At 42.9% G+C, this 25,290-nt stretch overlaps 1 protein-coding gene across 5 annotated transcripts in view; it reads left to right on the top strand.

The window, feature by feature from the left end:
* The first annotated feature begins 15,135 nt into the window (after positions 1-15,135).
* LOC110529879 (ATPase family AAA domain containing 2B) overlaps positions 15,136-25,290 on the top strand; it is a 121,938-nt gene continuing 111,783 nt past the window's right edge. For 4 of the 5 annotated variants that reach the window (XR_005052871.1, XR_005052870.1, XR_005052872.1 and 1 more), the window contains exon 1: positions 15,293-15,847. Coding sequence is in view for 1 of the 5 variants with exons in the window: in XM_036985427.1 (XP_036841322.1) it covers positions 15,746-15,847 (102 nt within the window). In the remaining 4 variants the exon portion in view is untranslated. Of the gene's footprint in view, positions 15,250-15,292; positions 15,848-25,290 lie in introns of those variants that run through there. The other variant, XR_005052873.1, reaches the window with a different exon arrangement.

Genomic DNA, 25,290 nt, shown 5'->3' with positions numbered 1-25,290 from the left:
GTATGTAAACTTCCGACTTCAACTGTACATGCACACTGTCTGATCACAGTCTTCTACTTCACGCTACATGAATCGCCAGTAAAATCTTTTCCCTAGACCAGATGGATCTCTTTGTCTGCTCCATCTTTGTCTGATGGATCTCTTTGTCGGCCCATGTCGTCGTGTAAGTTCTTCAGCACCACTGATTTCAGCTTCCTGGGTAGTACAAGTTGCTTTTGTTGTCCACCCTGTCTGTACAGGATTCCATTTTCCATGACTAGCTTGTTCCAATCATGGACTAAGCTCCTTATTTATTTTTCTCTTTGTCATTTGGCTCAAGGTAATGCAGGGAAACTGAATGCAGGGAAACTTAAATCAGTTTTACCAAATTTCTATCAGCATGTTAAATGTGCAACCAGAGGGAAAAGAACTCTGAACCACCTATACTCCACACACAGACATCGCCCTCCATTTGGCAAATCTGACCATAACTCCATCCTCCTGATTCCTGCTTTCATTTTTGCTTGTAAGCACCAGTGACTAGATCAATAAAAAAGTGGTAGGATGAAGGAGATGCTAAGCTACAAGACTGTTTTGCTAGCACATACTGGAATATGTTCCGGGATTCTTCCAATGGCATTGAGGAGTATACCACATCTGTCATTGGATTCATCAATAAGTGCATCGATGACGTCGTCCCCACAGTGACCGTATGTACATACCCCAACCAGAAGCCATGGATTACAGGCAGCATCCGCACTGAGCTAAAGGCTAGAGCTGCGGCTTTCAAGGAGTGGGACTCTAACCCGGAAGCTTATAAGAAATTCCGCTATGCCCTCCGACGAACCATCAAACAGGAAAAGCGTCAATACAGGACTAAGATCGAGTCGTACTACACTGGCTCTGACGCTCGTTGGATGTGGCAGGGCTTGCAAACCATTAAGACTACAAAGGGAAGCACAGCTGAGAGCTGCCCAGTGACACGAGCCTACCAGATGAGCTAAACTACTTCCATGCTCGCTTCGAGGCAAATAACACTGAAACATGCATGAGAGCACCAGCTGTACAGGAAGACTGTGTGATCACACTCTCCGCAGCCGATGTGAGTAAGACCTTTAGACACAAGGCCGCAGGGCTAGATGGATTACCAGGACATGTACTTTGAGCTAGCAAGTGTCTTCACTGACATTTTCAACCTCTCCCCATCCGAATCTGTAATACCAACATGTTTTAAGCAGACCACCATAGTGCCTGTGCCCAATAACTAAGGTAACCTGCCTAAATGACTACTGACCCATAGCACTCAAGTCTGTAGCCATGAAGTGCTTTGAAAGGCTGGTCAGATCAACACCATCATCCCAGAAACCCTAGACCCACTCCAATTTGCATACCGCCCCAACAGATCCACAGATGATTCAGTCTCTATTGCACTCCACACTGCCCTTACCCACCTGGACAAAAGGAACACCTATGTGAGAATATTATTCATTGACTACAGCTCAGCATTCAACACCATAGTGCCCTCAAAGCTCATCAATAAGCTAAGGACCCTGGGACTAAACACCTCCCTCTGCAACTGGATCCTGGACTTCCTGACGGTCCGCCCCCAGGTGGAAAGGGTAGATAACAACACATCCGCCATGCCGATCCTCAACACGGGGACCCTCAGGGGTCCTTGCTCAGCCCACTCTTGTACTCCCTGTTCACTCATGAATGCACGGACAGGCACAACTCCAACACCATTATTAAATTTGTCAATGACTCAACAGTGGTAGGCCTGATCACCAACAACAACGAGACAGCCTATAGAGAGGAGATCAGAGACCTGACCATGTGGTGCCAGGACAACAACCTCTCCCTTAACGTGATCAAAACAAAGGAGATGATTGTGGACCTCAGGATTAAGAATATAGGACTGAGCACGCCCCCATTCTAATCGACGGGGCTGTAGTGGAGCAGGTTGAGAGCTTCAAGTTCCTTGGCATCCACATCACCAACAAACTAACATGGTCCAAGCACACCAAGACAGTCGTGAAGAGGGCACGACAAAATCTATTCCCCCTCAGGAGACTGAAAAGATTTGGCATGGGTCCTCAGATCCTCAAAAGGTTCTACAGCTGCACCATCGAGAGCATCCTGACGGGTTGCATCACTGCCTGGTATGGCAACTTCTCGGCCTCCGACCGCAAGGCACTACAGAGGGGGCCAAGCTGGGGCCAAGCTTCCTGCCATCCAGGACCTCTATACCAGGCGGTGTCAGAGGAAGGCCCTACAAATTGTCAAAGACTCCAGCCACCATAGTCATAGACTGTTCTCTCTGCAACCGCACGGCAAGCGGTACCGGAGCGCCAAGTCTAAGTCCAAGAGGCTTCTAAACAGCTTCTACCCCCAAGCCATAAGACTCCTGAACATCTAGTCAAATGGCTACCCAGACTATTTGCATTGCCCCCCTCCCCTCTCCACACCACTGCCACTCTCTATTGTCATCTATGCATAGTCACATTAATAACTCTACCTACATGTACATACTACCTCAACTAACCGTACATTGACTCTGTACCGGCACCGCCCTGTATATATTGTTATTTTTTTACTGCTGCTCTTGAATTACTTGTTACTTTTATCTCTTATTCTTATCCATATTTTGGAAACTGCACTGGGGCTCGTAAGTAAGCATTTCCATGTTTAATTAGGCGCATTTGACTAATACAATTTTATTTAATTTTATTTGGATTCCATCTTTTCTTTTTCAGTGAGACTATTTATCTGATTGCTGTGCAGCCTTGATATCCTCTGGTGTGATGGCAGGCACGCCTTCAGGTGATATACCACCCCTCTCTAGAGTTGACTTGCAAAGCAGCCACCCATGGAACATCCTAATTTTTCACTGCTCTGCTTCCTTGCCATACCGCTGAGATTACTTCTGGTGGCATAGATTCTGTGTATTCACCCACGTGGTTGTAGAGAATGACAGGACAACGAGCCAGTGTGTCAGCGTCTGCATTCATTTTCCCAGGCCTGTAATTTGTAACAGATCGCCTATTTAAGTGCTAAAAACTCAAGTTTGCCAGAGTGGAGGTGGTAGTTTTTCTCTGCTGGAGTTAGCGTTCTTGACCCATACTTGATTACACATAGTCTCCCGTTCTGATGTTGGTGAAGGACAGCCCCTAGAGCCTCATTGAGACGTCAGTGTGTAGCACAAATGGTACGTCACAGTCTGGGTATGCTAGTATGGGTGGATTGGTTAGCATGTCCGCCAACTTGGCTATGATGGTTCTTTGTACAGCCATCCACTGGACTTTTGTCTTAGGATGCCGTTGTCCATTGCTAACCATTTTGGCCTGGGTTTTTCCTCTGGTTGACTTGGCAGTTTTCACCTTTTCTGCTGATGGACTTTGTAGCAGCTCAAATAGAGGTTTGGCCATCCTGGAGAAATCTTGGATGAAAGACATGTAGTAGCTGAAGCGTCCCAGCAGAGTCCTGACCTCTCCAACTGTCTGTAGCTCCCTCTCCTTTAGCTGCAACACAGCCTCCAAGTCTTTTGGGTCGATTTGTACTCCCTTGCTGGATACAATCCAACCTGTGTATCTCACTCAGCGTCTGAAGACGTCACACTTTTTCGGCCGCAGTTTGATGCTGTGCTTCCTCATCCGACTAACCACTCTTCTCAGGTCTTCCACATGTTCTCTGAACGTCTTGGAATAGAGGAGAACATCGTCCAGAGATATGGAGAACAGCAGTCGTCTCTCATTCCATCTAGAACTCCTTCCATACACCTCTGGAAAGCGGATGGGGTGTTGGTCAAACCAAAGGGGATGCGGACTCACTCATATAGCCCTCAGGAGGTGCTGAACAAGGTGGCTTGTCTTGAGCTTTCATCCACGAAGCCTTGATGGTAAGCGCTGCCTTGGTCGAGTATCGAGAGCCGTGTGTATCCCCCTAGGTTATCCAGCAGGTCTTGTATCCATGGCAACAGATGATGGTCAGGGATGGTCTTGTGATTCAGCTCCATGAAGTCAACACATAACCTCAGGCTACTGTCCTTCTTGCGCATGCAGACTGAGGGGATGAATATGGAGATGTGGATTTCTTGACCCAGTCTTTCTCCAGTAGGTTTTGGACATATTCTTTCATCTCTTTGTATAGAGGTTTCAGAATGGAGTTGTAACTTTTCTGGACAGGCATGTTATCCTTCAAGTTGAGTTTCAGCTTAAGGTTCGGAATGCAGCCGATATTTCCACCTTCCTGTGCGAACACATCAGGTTCGTCCAACAGCATTCTTCGGACTATTTTCTTTCCTCGTCCTGTAGATGTTCTAAGTTAACAGGTGGGTACCATTTTTCACTGGACCCAACTGGTGTGTGACTCTCTTTTCTCTGCTCACCTTAATGAAGCTGAGTGGAGCACTGGGGCTCCCGAGTGGCGCAGCGGTCTAAGGCACTGCATCTCAGTGCTAGAGGCGTCACTACAGACCCTGGTTCAATTCCATGCTGTATCACAACCAGCTGTGATTGGGAGTCCCATAGGGCAGCGCACATTTGGCCAGTTAAATAAGGGTTAAATAAAAATTAGGAAAGCATCACAAGACTGACTCACATGTTTCTTCTGACAGTCAGCTGCTGTGATGACAGGTCTGATGTCCTCCATCAGCTCTACCCAACCCTGCACTGTTCTTTGAGAGAGGTAAATGTCATGTAGTCTGGAGTTCTGAATTGGAATCTTTACCACCTTTGAGGCTCCACAGGGCACATCCACGAGGCATGGCAACAGCTCCAAACCATCTGGGCTCTCCATGGCTGGCTCGAACATCATTGTTCCTCTCTCCAGCCAGGCTCTGATTCTACATTTTCCCTCAGCTATTTGACCTGTAGCAATGGTCCTTTCTTTCCTTTCCTTCCCACTTTTACCAAACAGCTCAGTGACATTTCTTCATGGGTCATCACTCTTGATACTACCCATCCCGGATCCGGGAGCGTAATCATCGCCTGACACTAATTAGCATAACGCAACGGACATAAATATCCCTAGAAAATATTCCTATTCATGAAAATCACAAATGAAATATACTGAGACACAGCTTAGCCTTTTGTTAATCACCCTGTCATCTCAGATTTTCAAAATATGCTTTACAGCCAAAGCTAGACAAGCATTTGTGTAAGTTTATCGATAGCCTAGCAGAGCATTATGCCTTGCTAGCAGCAGGCAACCTTGTCACAAGTCAGAAAAGCAATCAAATTAAATTGTTTACCTTTGATGAACTTCGGATGTTTTCACTCAAATGCAAATAGTCTGGGAACCATTTGACTAAATGTTCAGGAGTCTTATTGTTTAGAAGCCTCTTGGACCTGGAATTGGCGCTCCGGTACCGCTTGCTGTGCGGTAGCAGAGAGAACAGTCTATGACTAGGGTGGCTGGAGTCTTTGACAATTTGTAGGGCCTTCCTCTGACACCACCTGGTATAGAGGTCCTGGATGGCAGGTAGTGCCTTGCAGTCGGAGGCCAAGCAGTTGCCATACCAGGCAGTGATGCAACCCGTCAGGATGCTCTCGATGGTGCAGCTGTAAAAACCTTTTGAGCATCTGAGGACCCTTGCCAAATCCCTTGCCAAGTCTCCTGAGGGGGAATAGGTTTTGTTGTGCCCTCTTCACGACTGTCATGGTGTGCTTGGACCATGTTAGTTTGTTGGTGATGTGGACACCAAGGAACTTGAAGCTCTCAACCTGCTCCATTACAGCTCCATCGATGAGAATGGGGGCGTGCTTGGTCCTATACTGTTTGTCCTCGTCTGTCTGTGCATGATTTTCAGCATGGTGGAGAAAGTACCCAACTGTCATTCTTGAGTAAAAGTAAAGATACCTTAATAAACGGCTCTCTATCCACCGGATGTGTACCAAACTCACTAAAAGTGGCAGTAATAAAGCCTCTCTTGAAAAAGCCAAACCTTGACCCAGAAAATATAAAAAACTATCGGCCTATATCGAATCTTCCATTCCTCTCAATTTTTTTTTAAAAGGCTGTTGCGCAGGAACTCACTTCCTTCCTGAAGACAAACAATATATACAAAATGCTTCAGTCTGGTTTTAGACCCCATCATAGCACTGAGATTGCACTTGTGAAGGTGGTAAATGACCTTTTAATGGCATCAGACCGAGGCTCTGCATCTGTCCTCGTGCTCCTAGACCTTAGCTCTGCTTTTGAGACCATTGATCACCACATTCTTTTGGAGAGATTGGAAACCCAAATTGGTCTACATGGACAAGTTCTGGCCTGGTTTAGATCTTATCTGTCGGAAAGATATCAGTTTGTCTCTGTGAATGGTTTGTCCTCTGACAAATCAACTGTACATTTTAGTGTTCCTCAAGGTTCCGTTTTAGGACCACTATTGTTTTCACTATATATTTGACCTCTTGGGGATGTCATTCGAAAACATAATGTTAACTTTCACTGCTATGCGGATGACACACAGCTGTACATTTCAATGAAACATGGCGAAGCCCCAAAATTGCCCTCGCTAGAAGCATGTGTTTCAGACATAAGGAAGTTGATGGCTGCAAACTTTCTACTTTTGAACTCGGACAAAACAGAGAGATCTTCTGTTGAATCTGACAATTAATCTTAATGGTTGTACAGTCGTCTCAAATAAAACTGTGAAGGACCTTGGCGTTACTCTGGACCCTGATCTCTCTTTTGAAGAACATATCAAGACTGTTTCAAGGACAGCTTTTTTCCATCTACGTAACATTGCAAAAATCAGAAACTTTCTGTCCAAAAATGATGCAGAAAAATGAATCCATGCTTTTGTCACTTCTAGGTTAGACTACTGCAATGCTCTACTTTCCGGCTACCCGGATAAAGCACTAAATAAACTTCAGTTAGTGCTAAATACGGCTGCTAGAATCCTGACTAGAACCCAAAAATTGGATCATATTACTCCAGTGCTAGCCTCCCTAAACTGGCTTCCTGTCAAGGCAAGGGCTGATTTCAAGGTTTTACTGCAAACCTACAAAGCATTACATGGGCTTGCTCCTAACTATCTCTCTGATTTGGTCCTGCCGTACATACCTACACGTACGCTACGGTCACAAGACGCAGGCCTCCTAATTGTCCCTAGAATTTCTAAGCAAACAGCTGGAGGCAGGGCTTTCTCCCATAGAGCTCCATATTTATGGAATGGTCTGCCTACCCATGTGAGAGACGCAAACTCGGTCACAACCTTTAAGTCTTTACTGAAGACTCATCTCTTCAGTGGGTCATATGATTGAGTGTAGTCTGGCCCAGGAGTGTGAAAGTGAACGGAAAGGCTCTGGAGCAACGAACCGCCCTTGCTGTCTCTGCCTGGCCGGTTCCCCTCTTTCCACTGGGATTCTCTGCCTCTAACCCTATTACAGGGGCTGAGTCACTGGCTTATTAGGGCTCTTTCATACCGTCCCTAGGAGGGGTGCGTCACTTGAGTGGGTTGAGTCACTGATGTGATCTTACTGTCTGGGTTGATGCCCCCCCCTTGGGTTGTGCCGTGGCGGAGATCTTTGTGGGCTATACTCTGCCTTGTCTCAGGATGGTAAGTTGGTGGTTGAAGATATGCCTCTAGTGGTGTGGGGGCTATGCTTTGGCAAAGTGGGTGGGGTTATATCCTTCCTGTTTGGCCCTGTCCGGGGGTGTCATCGGATGGGGCCACAGTGTCTCCTGACCCCTCCTGTCTCAGCCTCCAGTATTTATGCTGCAGTAGTTTATGTGACAGGGGGCTAGGGTCAGTTTGTTATATCTGGAGTACTTCTCCTGTCCTATCCGGTGTCCTGTGTGAATTTAAGTATGCTCTCTCTAATTCTCTCTCTCTCTCTTTCTCTCTTTCTTTCTCTCTCTCGGAGGACCTGAGCCCTAGGACCATGCCTCAGGACTACCTGACATGATGACTCCTTGCTGTCCCCAGTCCACCTGGCCGTGCTGCTGCTCCAGTTTCAACTGTTCTGCCTGTGATTATTATTATTTGACCATGCTGGTCATTTATGAACATTTGAACATCTTGGCCATGTTCTGTTGTAATCTCCACCCAGCACAGCCAGAAGAGGACTGGCCACCCCACATAGCCTGGTTCCTCTCTAGGTTTCTTCCTAGGTTTTGGCCTTTCTAGGGAGTTTTTCCTAGCCACCGTGCTTCTACACCTGCATTGCTTGCTGTTTGGGGTTTTAGGCTGGGTTTCTGTACAGCACTTTGAGATATCAGCTGATGTACGAAGGGCTATATAAATACATTTGTTTTGATTTTGATTTGAATAGAAAAGGACTCAAGTAAAAGTCACCCAGTAAAATTCTACTTGAGTAAAAGTCTAAAAGTATTTGGTTTACAATATACTTAAGTATCAAAAGTAAATGTAAAAGTTATTTCAAATTCCTTATATTAAGCAAACCAGATGGCACCATTTTCTAGTTTTTTTAAATTTACGGAAAGTCAGGGGCACAATCCAACACTCAGACATAATTTACAAACAAAGCCTTTGTATTTAAAGAGTCTGCCAGATCAGAGGCAGTAGGGATGACCAGGGATGTTCGGTTGATAAGTGTGTGAACAGTAGTTTCCTGTCCTGCTGAGCCTTCAACATGTCACAAGTACTTTTGGGTGTCAAGCAAAACGTATGGAGAAAAAAGTACAATATTTTCTTAAGGAGTGTAGTGAAGTTAAAGTGGTCAAAAATATAAATAGTAAAGTAAAATACAGATACCCCCCCAAAACGACTTAAGTAGTATTTTAAAGTATTTTTACATAAGTACTTTACACCACTGTTTTTCAGCATAAAGTACTGTGCACACACAGATTCCTGTTGAACACTCTCCCTTTAACTACCTTATTTTCTCAATAACAGTGTCTCTCCTTCACTTCATCCCCTTCTTATTTCTTATTTTATTTTATTTTATTTTATTTTATTTTATTTTAAATGACGGCCTACCAAAAAGAAAAAGGCCTCCTGCAGGGACGGGGGCTGGGATTAAAAAAAGGACAAAACACACATCATGACAAGAGTGACACCACAAAACTACATAAAGAGAGACCTAAGACAAAAACATAGCAAGGCAGCAACACATGACAACACAGCATGGTAGCAACAAAACAGAGTAGCAGCGCAAAACATGGTACAAACATTATTGGGCACAGACAACAGCACAAAGGGCAAGAAGGTAGAGACAACTATACATCACTCAAGCTGCCACAACTGTCAGTAAGAGTGTCCATGATGAGTGTCCCTAAATCCTCTAGGTTATATCAGCTGTGTCAGTGAATCTCTCCCGCATCTGAACTGGCTACATAGAGGGCACAGCATGATCAGAGGTGAAAGGTCACTTGGTCAGGTCAACAGGAAGTATTATTAAAGAGATGCTTTACATTGAAATACAGATTGAGATGCAGTAGTCCCAGAGTTAACGATACAAGGTCAGTTTTGCATTTCACCTCCTGATGATTATGATGACTGACAGTATTCTTTAAAAAAATTAAACACAAGGTCTTAGCATGCTATCTCTCTCTCTCTCTCTCTCCATCTGTCTCTCGTATGCAGATATATTTTTTTAATGTGAGAGAGGATGCCAACCCGCGGTCCCGTCATCGCCACCTCACCCGCTCTTAAGATAACCTTCGGGCCGACTGGGAGGCTGGTTAGGAGACACAGCTAGAGATACTATTATGTAATTGTGATTAACTGACAGAATATTAGGGTAGCACTGTGATTCATTAGTCATATGCTGCCTTCCCTGCTCCTCTGTTCTTACCTCTTTCCCTTTCTCTCTTTTACACCTCCCTTGCCACCACCTCTTTCTTCCTCTGTTATCATGCACACCAGATTAAACTTGTATTTATAATATTACAATTATAATATTCATAATGCATGTACTATGTATTTATAACACTTGGATAATGAACTTCAATATCAATTGAATAAAAGCGTTTCACATTCTCTACTGGTTGAAATTAAGTATCTCGTTTGATGAAATACTACACCTATGCTGTGTTTATCAGATCAATGCAGATGAAGGAAATTAGATATTGAGATTAACCAGTTTTAGAGTATTTACATGATGCATAGGAAGTGTAGTGTACTGTTTTTTAAAATTACATTTCTGTATATATGAATTACAAATCAGCCTTTAACTTGTTAAATCATGTTTCTAGTCTATTGCATAGTTACAACGTGTAACCATTGATGTCCCAGGACCAAGATTGGTAAACACGGTTGAAGTGTATAATTGTAATACATACATGCAGACACAGCATCCTTCAAAGACTGGAGTTTGACACTCCTGGTATTGGATATGACTAAAACATAATCTCAAAGACATTCATGCCTGAGCTGCACCTCTATTTGCCAAGGTAGAGCACATGATCAGTTGAATATATTAAATATTGAATGTACAGGCTACAATGTGGGGATCTCATGCATGGTAATAACGACATGTATATACAGTGGGGCAAAAAGTATTTAGTCAGCCACCAATTGTGCAAGTTCTCCCACTTAAAAATATGAGAGAGGCCTATAATTTTCATCATAGGTACACTTCAACTATGACAGACAAAATAAGAGAAATAAAAAATCTCATTGTAGGATTTTTAATGAATTTATTTGCAAATTATGGTGGAAAATAAGTATTTGGTCAATAACAAAAGTTTATCTCAAAACTTTGTTCTATACCCTTTATTGGCAATGACAGAGGTCAAACGTTTTCTGTAAGTCTTCACAAGGTTTTCACACACTGTTTCTGGTATTTTGGCCCATTCCTCCATGCAGATCTCCTCTAGAGCAGTGATGTTTTGGGGCTGTTGCTGGGCAACACAGACTTTCAACTCCCTCCAAAGATTTTCTATGGGGTTGAGATCTGGAGACTGGCTAGGTCACTCCAGGACCTTGAAATGCTTCTTACGAAGCCACTCCTTCGTTGCCCGGGCGGTGTGTTTGGGATCATTGTCATGCTGAAAGACCCAGCCATGTTTCACCCTTGCTGATGGTAGGCTTTGTTACTTTGGTCCCAGCTCTCTGCAGGTCATTCACTAGGTCCCCCCGTGTGGTTCTGGGATTTTTGCTCACCGTTCTTGAGATCATTTTGACCCCACGGGGTGAGATCTTGCGTGGAGCCCCAGATCGAGGGACATTATCAGTGGTCTTGTATGTCTTCCTTTTCCTAATAATTGCTCCCACAGTGGATTTATTCAAACCAAGCTGCTTACCTATTGCAGATTCAGTCTTCCCAGCCTGGTGCAGGTCTACAATTTTGTTTCTGGTGTCCTTTGACAGCTCTTTGGTCTTGGCCATAGTGTAGTTTGGAGTGTGACTGTTTGAGGTTGTGGACAGGTGTCTTTTATACTGATAAGTTCAAACAGGTGCCATTAATACAGGTAACGAGTGGAGGACAGAGGAGCCTCTTAAAGAAGAAGTTACAGGTCTGTGAGAGCCAGAAATCTTGCTTCATTAAAAGTCCTAAAATGTGATTTTCTGGATTTTTTTCTCCTTTTGTCTGTCATATTTGAAGTGTACCTATGATGAAAATTACAGGCCTCTCTCATCTTTTTAAGTGGGAGAACTTGCACAATTGGTGGCTGACTAAATACTTTTTTTGCCCCACTGTATTTTGTTTGTGTGTGTTGTCTTGTTTTGCACACTTTGTACAAAATAATAAAATGCAGTAATACAGTATATTTCTTAACGTAGCTCTTTATTAGCTAGCTACAACTGGCATGTTCACGTATCGCCAACCAGGATCAAACTGCCCATGACCTAACCATTTGGGTGGTCTTAACCACTCATAGGTATCGTATGATATGGCAGTAAAATGCATCCAATTACAATTCAGTATGTTTACACATATGAATATTACATGTGTGACGAAGACGATTAATGATTAAGGCAGTAGCCTAAACTAGCCTGTTAACATTAGCTAGCTACTACTAGTGAATATAAGTTTAGCTAAAAGTAATCCATAGAGATTTGAAACATTTTTCTACCATGTCTAAGAGACAAAAACTATCAGGAAGCGAATATTTTTTTTAAAAAGAAGAAAAAACCAATGAGAAAAGAGGCACAATCTCTAAACCAAAGAAATTTGCTGGTGAATTGTATCAGCGTGCAGCAATGTCCATCAGCCGCTGTGGAGAACGACAAGCCTATGAGGCCATTCATTCGCCGAGAACGAATAGCCCCTGCTTGCTGATTGTAGCTGCGAAGAGGGCAAAACGGAGGAGTCCGAGCCATGCACTTCCACCGATGATGAAAACTCTCTGGCTGGACAAGAACAGGTGGTCACACCAGGCCTAGCCACACCTCCAAACAATGCCGGCGAAAACCCTACTATCTTGGACCCAGACTCAGATTCGTCGCTCCCCATCCCGGATGACAGTGGTGGTGCTGCTGCTCAATCGGACTCCCAGACAAAAAACATAAAAGATCCCGGTGAGTGGCCAAAATATAGGAATGGATCTTTACGGGATATGTTAGTGCAGACTGGGCCACATCAGGATAAGGAGGGGAATTTCCCGAGAGATAAGGGGCCACAAAAGTTGTCAGTGGCCCACTCCAATAGGAGGATGGCGAATGGGGTGAGAGTGGAGAGAACAAGGCTTGTCTATTCCAAGCAAAACGATGCAGCCTTCTGTTTTTGCTGCAAACTTTTTTCACACGAGTACAAATCTGCGCTGGTCGGGGATGGAACCAGGGACTGGAAGAATCTGTGTCACCTCCTCAGCTCGCATGAGAAGTCCTATGAGCACCTAGATAGTTTTCAAAGGTGGAAGGAGCTGGAGATCAGGCTGGTGTCCATGCAAACTCAGATGACTTGATTTCATGACCATGGACAGCTACCGAGAGAAAACAGCGCTGACTGCAATGTAACACCACAGCAGAGGAAAGAGGCCAGTCTAGGTGGAGATTAAATAAATAAATGTTTGAAACTGATGTTGGACAATCAAATTTGATATGTAAATGAATGAAATACGTTAAGGCTGGGTCATTGACATAAATCGTATTTTACACTGCTCCAGCGAAACGAGATCCGCCATGCATTTATGAAAGCAATTGTTCCCAAAGCTCAAATGATCTTACTCTGTTTTACAGTTCTACAGAAATACTAAAATATATGTTAAATATGTTGTGTATGTTGTGTAGTAAGCTGTTAGTAGCCCATGTGCCTCACCCTAATAATGTGGTATATTTCCCCCTCTTAATTCTGCCTACTGTTCTGACTTGGTGGTGCACATGTAGTCTATAACCTGTTTTAGAGTAATGTAATCATTCAATATTGTAAGAGCTATCATTGTCTGTTTATTTGCCCCCTTTGTTTATCCTACGGTTTTGACTTGTTGTACAGGGAGAACACTCTAAGAACATCACGTTCTGAATTCTGTCACTGTATATTTCAAAAGTGCTGATCAAATAGTTATTTGACTACGTCTGTCCTAGCTCACTCATTAATGTTCTAATCTAAATTACGGATTGCCTCTTATCTGCTTGTCATCCCCTTATGCTGTACATCTCAATTGTCAGTAAAAACCACATTTGTTTAAGCAAGTCAGCCATATCAGCTATGTTTCTTTAGAAGGCAGTAAATGAGGCTGAATTAACTGTTTCGCTGCCAGACAATGCTCCGCTGATAGCCAGGTGTAGCAGTGGTAAGGTTTTGGGACTCTGCTGTTGGGCAGCTTTATGTAGGTCCCAACAGTTTGTGGGCATAGCTTGTCACCATTATAGTGCAATTAATGTATTGTTTAGTGTTGTGTTGTGTAGTGGCTTTGCTGGCATGCATCACAAAACATTTTTTTTTGCCCAACCAATATTTACATGCTAAAATTGCCACTGTAAATAATGTATTGTAATTTACCGGTTTCTCATAGTTATTTATTCCGGGCAAAGGGAGTGGTTTTGGGTGGTAAATCCGGTTAAATCTCAGTAACCAGGTTTCCGACATTCAACCATAGTGTGGATCCTATTGGTGCAGGTCCTTCGGGAGGGTGTCTCACAGTTCTGGTAGGGTGTCTCGCTGGTCTGGGTGGGTGCCCCTTGTTCTGTTGCTCCTGTGTGAGGTGCTGGGGCTGCAGTTGAGGGTGATGTCCTTCAGGTTCCTGGCAAAGATGGGGGCTGCTGCCTTGTAGAGGTGGACCTGGTAGTGAAGGCCGTTCAAGTCCACGATGGAGTGGTGGGCCAGGTAGATGTTAGGTTTGGAGGCACAATCCTGGGAAATGCTTGCATTCACACGCTGTATGGTGGCAGGGTGAACGTCTTTTCGTGGTAGCAGGGTGGAGATTACCCACTAGTGAGTTAGGGAATGAGGAAGAAGCTTTTTCTATCAATCCTGGAAAGGGCTGTGGCCACCCTTTCCTGCTGCGCCCTCAGGTAATTTGTGTCTGTGTGAATTATGATGAGGCTGTGGGACCCTAGTCGGTCCTCTGACAGCAGCTCCAAGGCACGCCAGGTGTTTGGACACCAGAGTTTAGCCACTTTGTGTTTTGGAAAAAGTTTATTCTCATCATGTAGTTCCCATTTCAGTCAATGAAGAGCACAATATCTGTGTTTTGTGTGTCCTTGGTGGGTGTGGGGGTGTTGTCAGGAGAGCTATCTGGGGGCTGACAGGAAGGGGTGCCAGGAGGGGTAGTCTGTTGGGTTGGTGTAGGTCCTGTCTTGTGTGTCCTGCTGGGGTGTCAAGGCTGTATGGTCGGGGTCTGAAGTGGGCTGTTCTGTTGGCTTCTCTCTCTCTCTCTCTCTCTCACACACACATGCTGCATGGTAATGGTAAAGATGATATTTTGTGGCCCCTAGGCTATATCAGAGATATAGAATTATAATTATATATACTCTTTGTATATATGCAGAGTGAATCAGGGATTGACACTTTCAGAATCGTAGGAATAGGCTACATGAAAGTGTAGAGGTACAAATGGTAGAACAGCCTACAAATTTTTATGGCAGCCTACTATGGTAGCCTATTGGACCACAGTCCAAAAATAAACATGTAGCTAGTTATAGGCTAAGCAAGAAGTTTGGTATAGAATTAGCTTTTTCTTTTATAAAATTCAGTACAGTTCAGATATTGCATGTTCATAATTCCCATCGAGTTTTGTTCTCTGGCTGCAGTTCAAACCAAAACAACAGCTGCACATGCTCACGTGCCTGGATTGCAAATTGCAGCCTATGCACATTTAGCTATCATCTTATTAAGTGGCATGTCACATTAGTCTAATTTAACTCCTTAATTAATATGAATCGAGACCCTTGACCAGTCGCTGAAAAAGTACAAATAAAATGTAAGTTAGAACTTTAGCTAGCTAGTACAACAGTAATTGGTTTATACGTTTTTGGATAACTGAAATGCCTTGACAGTACAAACAGCACTAACGTTAGCAAGCTAGTGAGCGGATAACTTAACATATTGTTTTGCGTGATAGCTTTATTCAACTCTCATTTGAACATTTGATCTCTTCTAATATATATTTTTTTTTTGTTGCTGTGTTGCAATTATGTGTGTATTGTGTAATTTTGGTATTTCTGATGCCTTGCCACACTGACAAGCGCTAATAAGAAAACTATGTCTAGATGTTATTATTCCCTCTGGGAAAATGGAAGAAAACACTTATAAACGCTAGAATTGCAAAGCGGAAGTGGTCCGCGAGTGAATTTTGCGTAATGAGTGACAGGAGAACGAACTAAAGAGAAAGAGAAATGGCGCCTCAATGCCATTCTTACTGAGGCAGAGTACAGACGGATAGACAGATTAAACAAGTGAAAATAAACGGACAAATCATGGTGAACACAAGAAAGAACTCTCGGCATAAGCCGAGCAGTCCCTTCATCTCGTCCAGGACCCGGTCTTCTGCCAGAAATCCCTCCAACTCTGAAGAACATGTAAGCCGGGTTATTTTCTTCACTGCCCGGCTAATATAACGTTAGCTATAATATGGCTAACTAGTTAGCCTTGGCCTCAAGCCGGTTCTCAGTGGGTTTTTTTGTTGCCATAAATCCTGCTACAATATGACACCAATATAATTGATTTCACGAGTAAATGTGGCTTTGTATGTTTGTCATAAGCACGGACGCCATTATATGAACGATAGCTTTCAGGTTAACGTTAGCTCCCTAACTGACTGCCAGCTCTAAGTTGCCGGAGTTCCCTTTGTGTTGGGCTTGTGTTATTATGCCTACCGACTGCAGGCGATAATTTAGCCTGCTAGCTAGCCTGTTTAGTGTGTCACTCGACAGCCCAAAACAAACTGACACTGCAGTTGGCGTGTTATTGATACGCATGTTGTGTTGACCGTTTTTTATATGCAACGTCAATAAATGACAGACTAGTAGTGCTAGCTATGTAGTTGTGGGGGAAGGGAACCCGATGAACCCCGATGGTTCACAACAGTTGGCTGGCTATCGTCCTCAACTATTTAGCTAACGTTAGCTAGCTTGAAGTTGAAATCGCTGAACTTTTGTGTTTGAAAGAAACTTGAAGTGTGAATTTATACGGGATGCTGTTGACATAATATTCAGGCTTAAATTGTCTGGTAAAGAGATTCATTAACGTTAACTGCCTCAAGTGTTTCTCTAGGATTTGGAGAAATTAATGTTGAGTCACAATAAATAACAATACTAGTAAGTTATGAGTCACAATAAATAATACTACTAGTAAGTTAGCTACAAATGTAAACAATATGATTGATGCAAGTTAAATGTAGCTAACAAGCTGTTGTGCATACAATTAAACATCGCAACATGAATAGGGACACTTTGTTATTTGGTTAGCTACCCTCTTGAGTGCTTTAAATTGAAGCATTTGTGATTATTTTGCCAGCTATTTTGTCATGAATGTTCATGGAAATATGAAATGAGTTGTAACTTAACAGGTAACGTTAACTTAGTAGTTAGGTGTTCTGCAGTAAGTTGAAACTTTTCGGCACTTAGCAGGTTTGATTGGATACCTGAACAAATGTACCTTAAATGTATTTGATATGGAGGAGATGAGTCTTAGTTAAATTCAGATTTGTATCACTTCTTGCTATTTGCTAACACAAAGCAGGACAGACAGTCAGATCTGGAGCTAGCTGATGTAATCAAACGGCTCAGCAGTGATAGCCGTTGATAACAGACATCTATTTAGCGTAACCAGCATATTTTCTATCATTCTTTACATGGCGATACTATAGTCATTCTCGACCTGAAAAACACCGGTATCTTCGAAAATCTCATCGCAGGTGGAACGTTTGAAGTTAGAAAATGCTCAGTTATTAAATTAAATTTTTGCTCCATGAAATTACTTGACAATGTATACGCCACCTCCATAGAGTATATTGATCAATGAGAGGTGAGTGTCATTCAAAGCTAAGCTTGATTTCTGAGTTACACACATGGGGTGGACACCCACCTGTCCCTACTAATGAGAGAAAACAAAGATACTTAAAGATGGCGGAGTATTAGGGCTGTCCCCGAATGAAAAAAAATTGGTCGTCTGACATGTTTTAGTGTGTATGTTTCCATACGTGTTTTTATAAAATCACTAAGCATTGACCTGGTCTGATGCTTATGGTTTGATGCTTATGGTTTGACGCCTCACGAGGGCGCCAGAGATCTAGATATCAGAAGAAAAATACCTTTACCTGCCTGACTCAAATATTCTCCTGCTGGCTGGCCTGGACCCAATTAACTAGTTAATGCAATGTTTCAAGTTTGCTGTAGACACGCCATGTGTAGCCAATGTGATTTATTGGATATTTATTTTTATCAGGATATATTTTCTACCTGAACGATGTAATATTTTTATTTGTTGGCTTTATGTAGGCTATTTTTTACATAGTTACCAATGGCAATATAAGTTACTTTTTAGGTTTGTATCATTTTCATTTAGATTTGGATATAATGTTGATTACCAACATGAGAATAATTTTGACTTATGAAGACGTTTATTATAAATTAAACTGTTTCACAAAAATGTGCATATGAAATGGTAAGAAATTGCCATTCAAAAACATGAGAAAGGTGGCTGACTCCTCGTGTAGCCTATTACTGGCAACTTCAGGAGAGTAATGGCAGACTCTGCGAAAGCCAGCTGGCACTAGCGAACTTGCAACATGGTATAACATTTTCTGGGCCCTCAGTTTCCCACCACTGAGCTCGAGACAGACGCAGCTGTAGGCAATTTGCGCAATGGATGAGAAGCAGTGCTCGACTTGGGCAGGAGCTCACCGGAACTGAGCACCTCAAATGTTCAAATGCTTGAGCTCATGTTTCAGTCCAAATCAAGCGCTGCTAAGTAGTAATCAGCATTTTTAGACATTTTTCGCTTTCATGCCGAGTGGTTATCCAAAGGGAGAAAGCTGGAAAGACTTAACTTCTTAAGATATAGGGGGCAGCTTTTTCACTTTTGGATAAATTGCGTGCTCAATTTCAACTTCCTGCTACTCATGCCAAGAATATAATATATGCATATTATTAGTAGATTTGGATAGAAAACACTCTGAAGTATCTAAAACTGTTTGAGTCATGTCTGTGAGTATAACAGAACTTATGTAGCAGGCAAACCCTGAGGACTAACCGTTCAGATTTTTTTTTTTTTGGAGGTCTGTCTGTTCACTGAGTTATCATTGGCAACGATATTTCTTAGGAACTTGTTTTCAGTTCCTACCGCTTCCACTGGATGACTTTAGAATTTGGTTGAGGTTATTCATTTGTGCAATGAAGAAGTAGGGCCATTCTGGAAAAGGGTAACGCTGTTGAGTTGGCCAAGACTTGAAAAGTAGTGTTAGTTTCCTCTCGTCCTCTATTGAAAACAACTTTTGAAATATTTTGTAGTGACGTTGCACATTTTGGAAGCAATTTTTTTTCTGGATCAAACGCGCCAAATAAATTGACATTTTGGATATATATGGATGGAATTAATTGAACAAAAGTACCAATTGTGATGTTTATGGGACATATTGGAGTGCCAACAAAATAACCTCGTCAAAGGTAAGGCATGTTTTATATTTTATTTCTGCGTTTTGTGTAGCGCCTGCAGGGTTGAATTATGCTACCCTCTTTGTTTACTGTTGTGCTATCATCAGATAATAGCTTCTCATGCTTTCGCCGAAAAGCCTTTTTAAAATCTGACACGTTGGCTGGATTCACAACGAGTGTAGCTTTAATTGATTATCTTACTTGTGTGATTTAATGAAAGTTGGATTTTTATAATTTTTTTTGAATTTGCAGCGCTGCATTTTCCCTGTTTTTTGCCCAAGTGGGACGCAACCGTCCCCTATACTATAAGAAGTTAAAAACCTCTTAGAGCTACCCCCCTACTTTTTTCAATTTCCGCCTGAAGACATACCCAAATCTAACTGCCTGTAGCTCTGGCCCAGAAGCAAGGATATGCACATTCTTGGTACCATTTGAAATAAAACACTCTGAAGTTTGTGTAAATGTGAATTGAATGTAGGAGAATATAACACAATAGATCTGGTTCCTCTTCTGCAGGCACGTTACAGATTATACACAGTGGCTACAACGGTGTCCTCTCCGTTCAAAAAATATTCCTCCACTTGGGAATCGCTAAATGAATCGTCCTACAACAATCTGTCTCACTTTTCCGATCAATTTCTTCTAAAATTGTGTGTACATCTGTATATCTAGACTTAGATTTAGCTTTCCCTGACTTAGTCGCCATACTGATTGATATATAAACAGCTGAATCTGCTCGTTTACCAAAACAACGTTGTGCGTAAAATGCGTAGCTCCTTCCGGAATAACTTCAATAGCGAATTAGTCTCTTTACGCTGGAGTTTACGACATGGGTTGGTCTTCCAACACAACCATTGCATATTGCCGCTTACCTCAGCTCATTGGCTATCTACCTAGCTAGATTTCAAGACGATCAGTGGTCATTGAGTTGATTGACTGTATTTTAACGAGACAGTGGTCATATCATTGGTGCACAGTGATGTCATTACTTGTCTTCAAATCAGTTTCTTTCAGTCAATACGTCCCGTGAAATGGCCCATCAGGTTATGTTGTGTTACAAACAAACCAGTTGATTGCAATGAAACCAAACATGACTGGAAAGTCACGTTCTGTGTGTGTTATTTACCTGGAATGTGTCGTCGAAAATGGAATGAGATGTAATTTACAACACGAGGTTTACAAAATGTTTCGTGTTAGGCTATAAAAATGGATTTTATTTTTAAAAGATCATTCATTGTGTAAAGGTAAACAATTTATTTTAATGCAGTATGTGATTTTGTTATGCCTGTGCTGGTTGAATTTTTAAAACATTTAGTGGGCTCTATCCTCAGATAATCGTATTCTTTCGCAGTAAATCCTTTTTTAAATCTGACAACGCAGTTGGATTTGCAAGATTCTTGGCTTTCGATACATGTGAGACACTTGTATTTTCATGAATGTTTAATATGACTTTATGTAGCGATCACCGTACGTTGTGGAATTTCAGGCCGCTACCGGCTTCTGTGCTCAGAGAGGTTAACTATATGCTATCTACCCAATGTTCCTGTCATTCTTACCTAAGTGGTAAAGTCGTGTGTTCTCAATGGACATTCGGGAGCTTTTGTAAATTCGCTCTCCGATTTCAGAGCGCTCTCGTCTGAGTGTACCGGAGTGCAGAATAACTTATGAATTATCAAACGCTCAACACCATTTGAATATGCCAGTTGTAAGTCAACATCGGCAAAAAAGCGTAATTAAATTGTTGAAATATCAAAACAAACTCTGAACCAATTATATTCATTTGGGGACAGGTTGAAAAGCATTAAACATTTATGGCAATTTAGCTAGCTTCCTTGCTGTTGCTAGCTCATTTGTCCTGGGATAAAAACATTGGGTTGTTATTTTACCTGAAATGCACAAGGTCCTCTACTCTGACAATTAATCCACAGATAAAACGGTTAACCAAATTTGTTTCTAGTCATTTCTCCTCCTTCCTTCAGGCTTCTTATTTGGACTTTATATGGAGGTTGGCAACCTCTTTATATGGAGGTTGGCAACCCATCTTTACCACAAGATGAACTGAGTATAGACCTCGGTTCATCTTTCAATCACCCACGTGGGTATATGCACCTAAAAACCAATGAGGAGATGGGAGAGGCAGGACTTGCGGCATGTTGCACGTCATAAAAATAACCAAATTCTATTTTAGCGCCTGGCTGTGCAGACGCTCGCGAGCAGTGTGGGTGCAATGATTTAATAACATGTATGTGTACATTTTATTTTGAGTGGTGAGTGGTGTGGTCAGCATGTCAGATGACATTAAAAAAAAAGCCTAACCAGTTCTGCCAGGGTGAGTAAAATGGTCAGTCAGGTGTTCTTTAATTTGTCTGGAAGTAGCTAGCCAGTTAGCTTGGGTGCTTGACTGCCGTTGTCAGAACACACAAATCTACTCTACTCCTATGCCAGAGCGTCCAGTGTGTGCTCTGAACGCTCCCAGAGCGAAACGCTCTGAATTTACAAACTGACAATCTGGTAATGCTTGGATTGTGTGCACTCCTTATTGAATTGAAAAACACACCCGAAGTCGTAAAATTTCTAGCTAGTAATTTGTTATGCTAATAAGGTTGCATATCAACAGCATCAACTCCGGTAGACAGGCGACGCTCTAGTATGCTCAACTGAAAGGATACTGTTAGTTTACAGTATACTAAAATGAACAAATATGTAGTATACAGTGTTAGTATGGGTATTCGAACACAACTAATGACTAAATTTGAAAAAACTCAAATGGAATGAAATAAACCAACACTTGTTTCTCACAAGTATAGCATATATTGTGCACTCTGCAAACAATGTGTCCACTCAGACAATGAGAGCGGGAAGACTGGAATAATAATATTGAACACATTAAAATAATAACCGTAACAAACATTGTAGATTAGGAATTCACAGTAAATGTACTACTGGTGATCTATGTTATGGAATTGATATACACTAACAATTGAACGAAAACCATTCACGCAATTAATTTATTTTATTTAACCTTTAACCAGGTTGGCTAGTTGAGAACCAGTTCTCATTTATAACTGCGGCCTGGCCAAGATAAAGCAAAGCAGTACGACACCTACAACAACACAGGGTTACACATGGAATAAACAAACATACAGTCAATAATACAGCAGAAAAAAGTCTATATACAGTGTGTGCAAATGAGGTAGGATAAGGGAGGTAAGGCAATAAATAGGCCATGGTGGTGAAGTAATTACAATATAGCAATTAAACACTGGAGTGGTAGATGTGCAGAAGATGAATGTGCAAGTAGAGATTATGGTGTACAAAGGAGCAAGATAAATAAATACAGTATGGGGATGAGGTAGTTGGATGGGCTATGTGCAGTGATCTGTGAGCTGCTCTGACAGATGGTGCTTAAAGCTTGTGAGTGAGATATGAGTCTCAAGCTAAAGTGTTTTCTTTTTTTGCAATTCGTTCCAGTCATTGGCAGCAGAGAACTGGAAGGAAAGGCGGCCAAAGGAGGTTTTGGATTTGGGGGGGGACCAGTGAGATATACCTGCTGGAGCGTGTGCTACGGGTGGGTGCTACTGTGGTGACGAGTGAGCTGAGATAAGGCGGGGCGTTACCTAGCATAGACTTGTAGATGACCTGGAGCCAGTGGGTTTGGCGACGAGTATGAAGCGAGGGTCAGCCAATGAGAGCGTACAGGTCGCAGTGGTGGGTAGTATATGGGGCTTTGGTGACAAAACGGATGGCACTGTGATAGACTGCATGCAATTTGTTGAGTAGAGTGTTGGAGGCTATTTTGTAAATGACATCGCCGAAGTCGGATCGGTAGGATGGTCTATTTTACGAGGGTACGTTTGGCAGCATGAGTGAAGGATGCTTTGTTGCAAAATAGGAAGCCGATTCTAGATTTAATTTTGGATTGGAAATGTTTAATGTGAGTCTGGAATTAGAGTTTACAGTCTAACCAGACACCTAGGTATTTATAGTTGTCCATATATTCTAAGTCGGAACCGTCCAGAGTAGTAATGCTGGACGGGCGGCCCGGTGCGTCGGTTAAAGAGGATGCATTTAGTTTTGCTTGCATGTAAGAGCAGTTGGAGGCCACGGAAGGGAGAGTTCTAATGACATTGAAGCTCGTCTGGAGATTAGTTAAGTGTCCAAAGACGGGCCAGAAGTATACAGAATGGTGTCGTCTGCGTAGAGGTGGATCAGAGACTCACCAGCAGCAAGAGCGACATCATTGATGTATACAGAGAAGAGTCTGCCCGAGAATTGAACCCCGTGGCACCCCCATAGACTGCCAGAGGCCCGGATAACAGGCCCTCTGATTTGACACACTGAACTTTATCAGAGAATTAGTTGGTGAGGCAATCATTTGAGAAACCAAGGCTGTTGAGTCAGCCGATACGAATGTGGTGATTGACAGAGTCGAAAGCTTTGGCCAGGTCGACGAATACGGTTGCACAGCATGGTCTCTTTTCGATGGCGGTTATGATATCATTTAGGTCCGTGAGCGTGGCTGAGGTGCACCCATGACCAGCTCTGAAACCAGATTGCATAGCGGAGAAGGTACGGTGGGATTCGAAATGGTCGGTAATCTGTTATGAAACAATGAATGTGCACAAATTGGCTGGAGAGTGCGTTCTGGAGAGAGAAGTGCATCTGGGTGCATGGGAAATCCGACGTCTGCATTGGCCATGCAGCATTCACGGTGATATGGCCTCAGCAGATGTCAGGGCATTCATACTTCAAATCAAATTGTATTTGTCACATACACATGGTTAGCAGATGTTAATGCCAGTGTAGCGAAATGCTTGTGCTTCTAGTTCCGACAATGCAGTAATAACCAACAAGTAATCTAACTAACAATTCCAAAACTACTGTCTTATACACACAAGTGAAAGGGGATAAAGAATATGTACATAAAGATATATGAATGAGTGATGGTACAGAGCGGCATAGGCAAGATACAGTAGATGGTATCGAGTACAGTATACACATATGAGATGAGATGAATAATGTAGGGTATGTAAACATTATATTAGGTAGCATTGTTTAAAGTGGCTAGTGATATATTTTGCATCATTTCCCATCAATTCCCATTATTAAAGTGGCTGGAGTTGAGTCAGTGTCAGTGTGTTGGCAACAGCCACTCAATGTTAGTGGTGGCTGTTTAACAGTCTGATGGCCTTGAGATAGAAGCTGTTTTTCAGTCTCTCGGTCCCAGCTTTGATGCACCTGTACTGACCTCGCCTTCTGGATGATAGTGGGGTGAACAGGCAGTGGCTCGGGTGGTTGTTGTCCTTGATGATCTTTATGGCCTTCCTGTAACATCGGGTGGTGTAGGTGTCCTGGAGGGCAGGTAGTCTGCCCCCGGTGATGCGTTGTGCAGACCTCACTACCCTCTGGAGAGCCTTACGGTTGTGGGCGGAGCAGTTGCCGTACCAGGCGGTGATACAGCCCGCCAGGATGCTCTCGATTGTGCATCTGTAGAAGTTTGTGAGAGCTTTTGGTGACAAGCCGAATTTCTTCAGCCTCCTGAGGTTGAAGAGGCGCTGCTGCGCCTTCTTCACGATGCTGTCTGTGTGGGTGAACCAATTCAGTTTGTCTGTGATGTGTATGCCGAGGAACTTAACTTGCTACCCTCTCCACTACTGTTCCATCGATGTGGATAGGGGGGTGTTCCCTCTGCTGTTTCCTGAAGTCGACAATCATCTCCTTAGTTTTGTTGATGTTGAGTGTGAGGTTATTTTCCTGACACCACACTACGAGGGCCCTCACCTCCTCCCTGTAGGCCGTCTCGTCGTTGTTGGTAATCAAGCCTACCACTGTGTCGTCCGCAAACTTGATGATTGAGTTGGAGGCGTGCGTGGCCACGCAGTCGTGGGTGAACAGGGAGTACAGGAGAGGGCTCAGAATGCACCCTTGTGGGGCCCCAGTGTTGAGATTCAGCGGGGTGGAGATGTTGTTGCCTACCCTCACCACCTGGGGGCGGCCCGTCAGGAAGTCCAGTACCCATTTGCACAGGGCGGGGGCGAGACCCAGGGTCTCGAGCTTGATGACGAGCTTGGAGGGTACTATGGTGTTAACTTCTTGATCCTACTTGAGACGCAGACGTCTCAAGTAGGCACCTGGAAATGCAAATGCGCTACGCTAAATGCTAAATGTACTCGTTAAAACTCAAACGTTCATTAAAATACACATGCAGGGTATTGAATTAAAGCTACACTCGTTGTGAATCTAGCCAACAAGTCAGATTTTTAAAATGCTTTTCGGCGAAAGCATGAGAAGCTATTATCTGATAGCATGCAACACCCCAAAATGCCTGAACGTGACGTAAACAAAAGAATTAGCGTAGCCGGCGCTAC

Source organism: Oncorhynchus mykiss, chromosome 8 (assembly GCF_013265735.2).
Source record: "Oncorhynchus mykiss isolate Arlee chromosome 8, USDA_OmykA_1.1, whole genome shotgun sequence".
Lineage (NCBI taxonomy): Eukaryota > Metazoa > Chordata > Actinopteri > Salmoniformes > Salmonidae > Oncorhynchus > Oncorhynchus mykiss.
The sequence above is the reverse complement of the archived record's forward strand: the minus strand, read 5'-3'. Positions and strand labels throughout refer to the sequence as shown.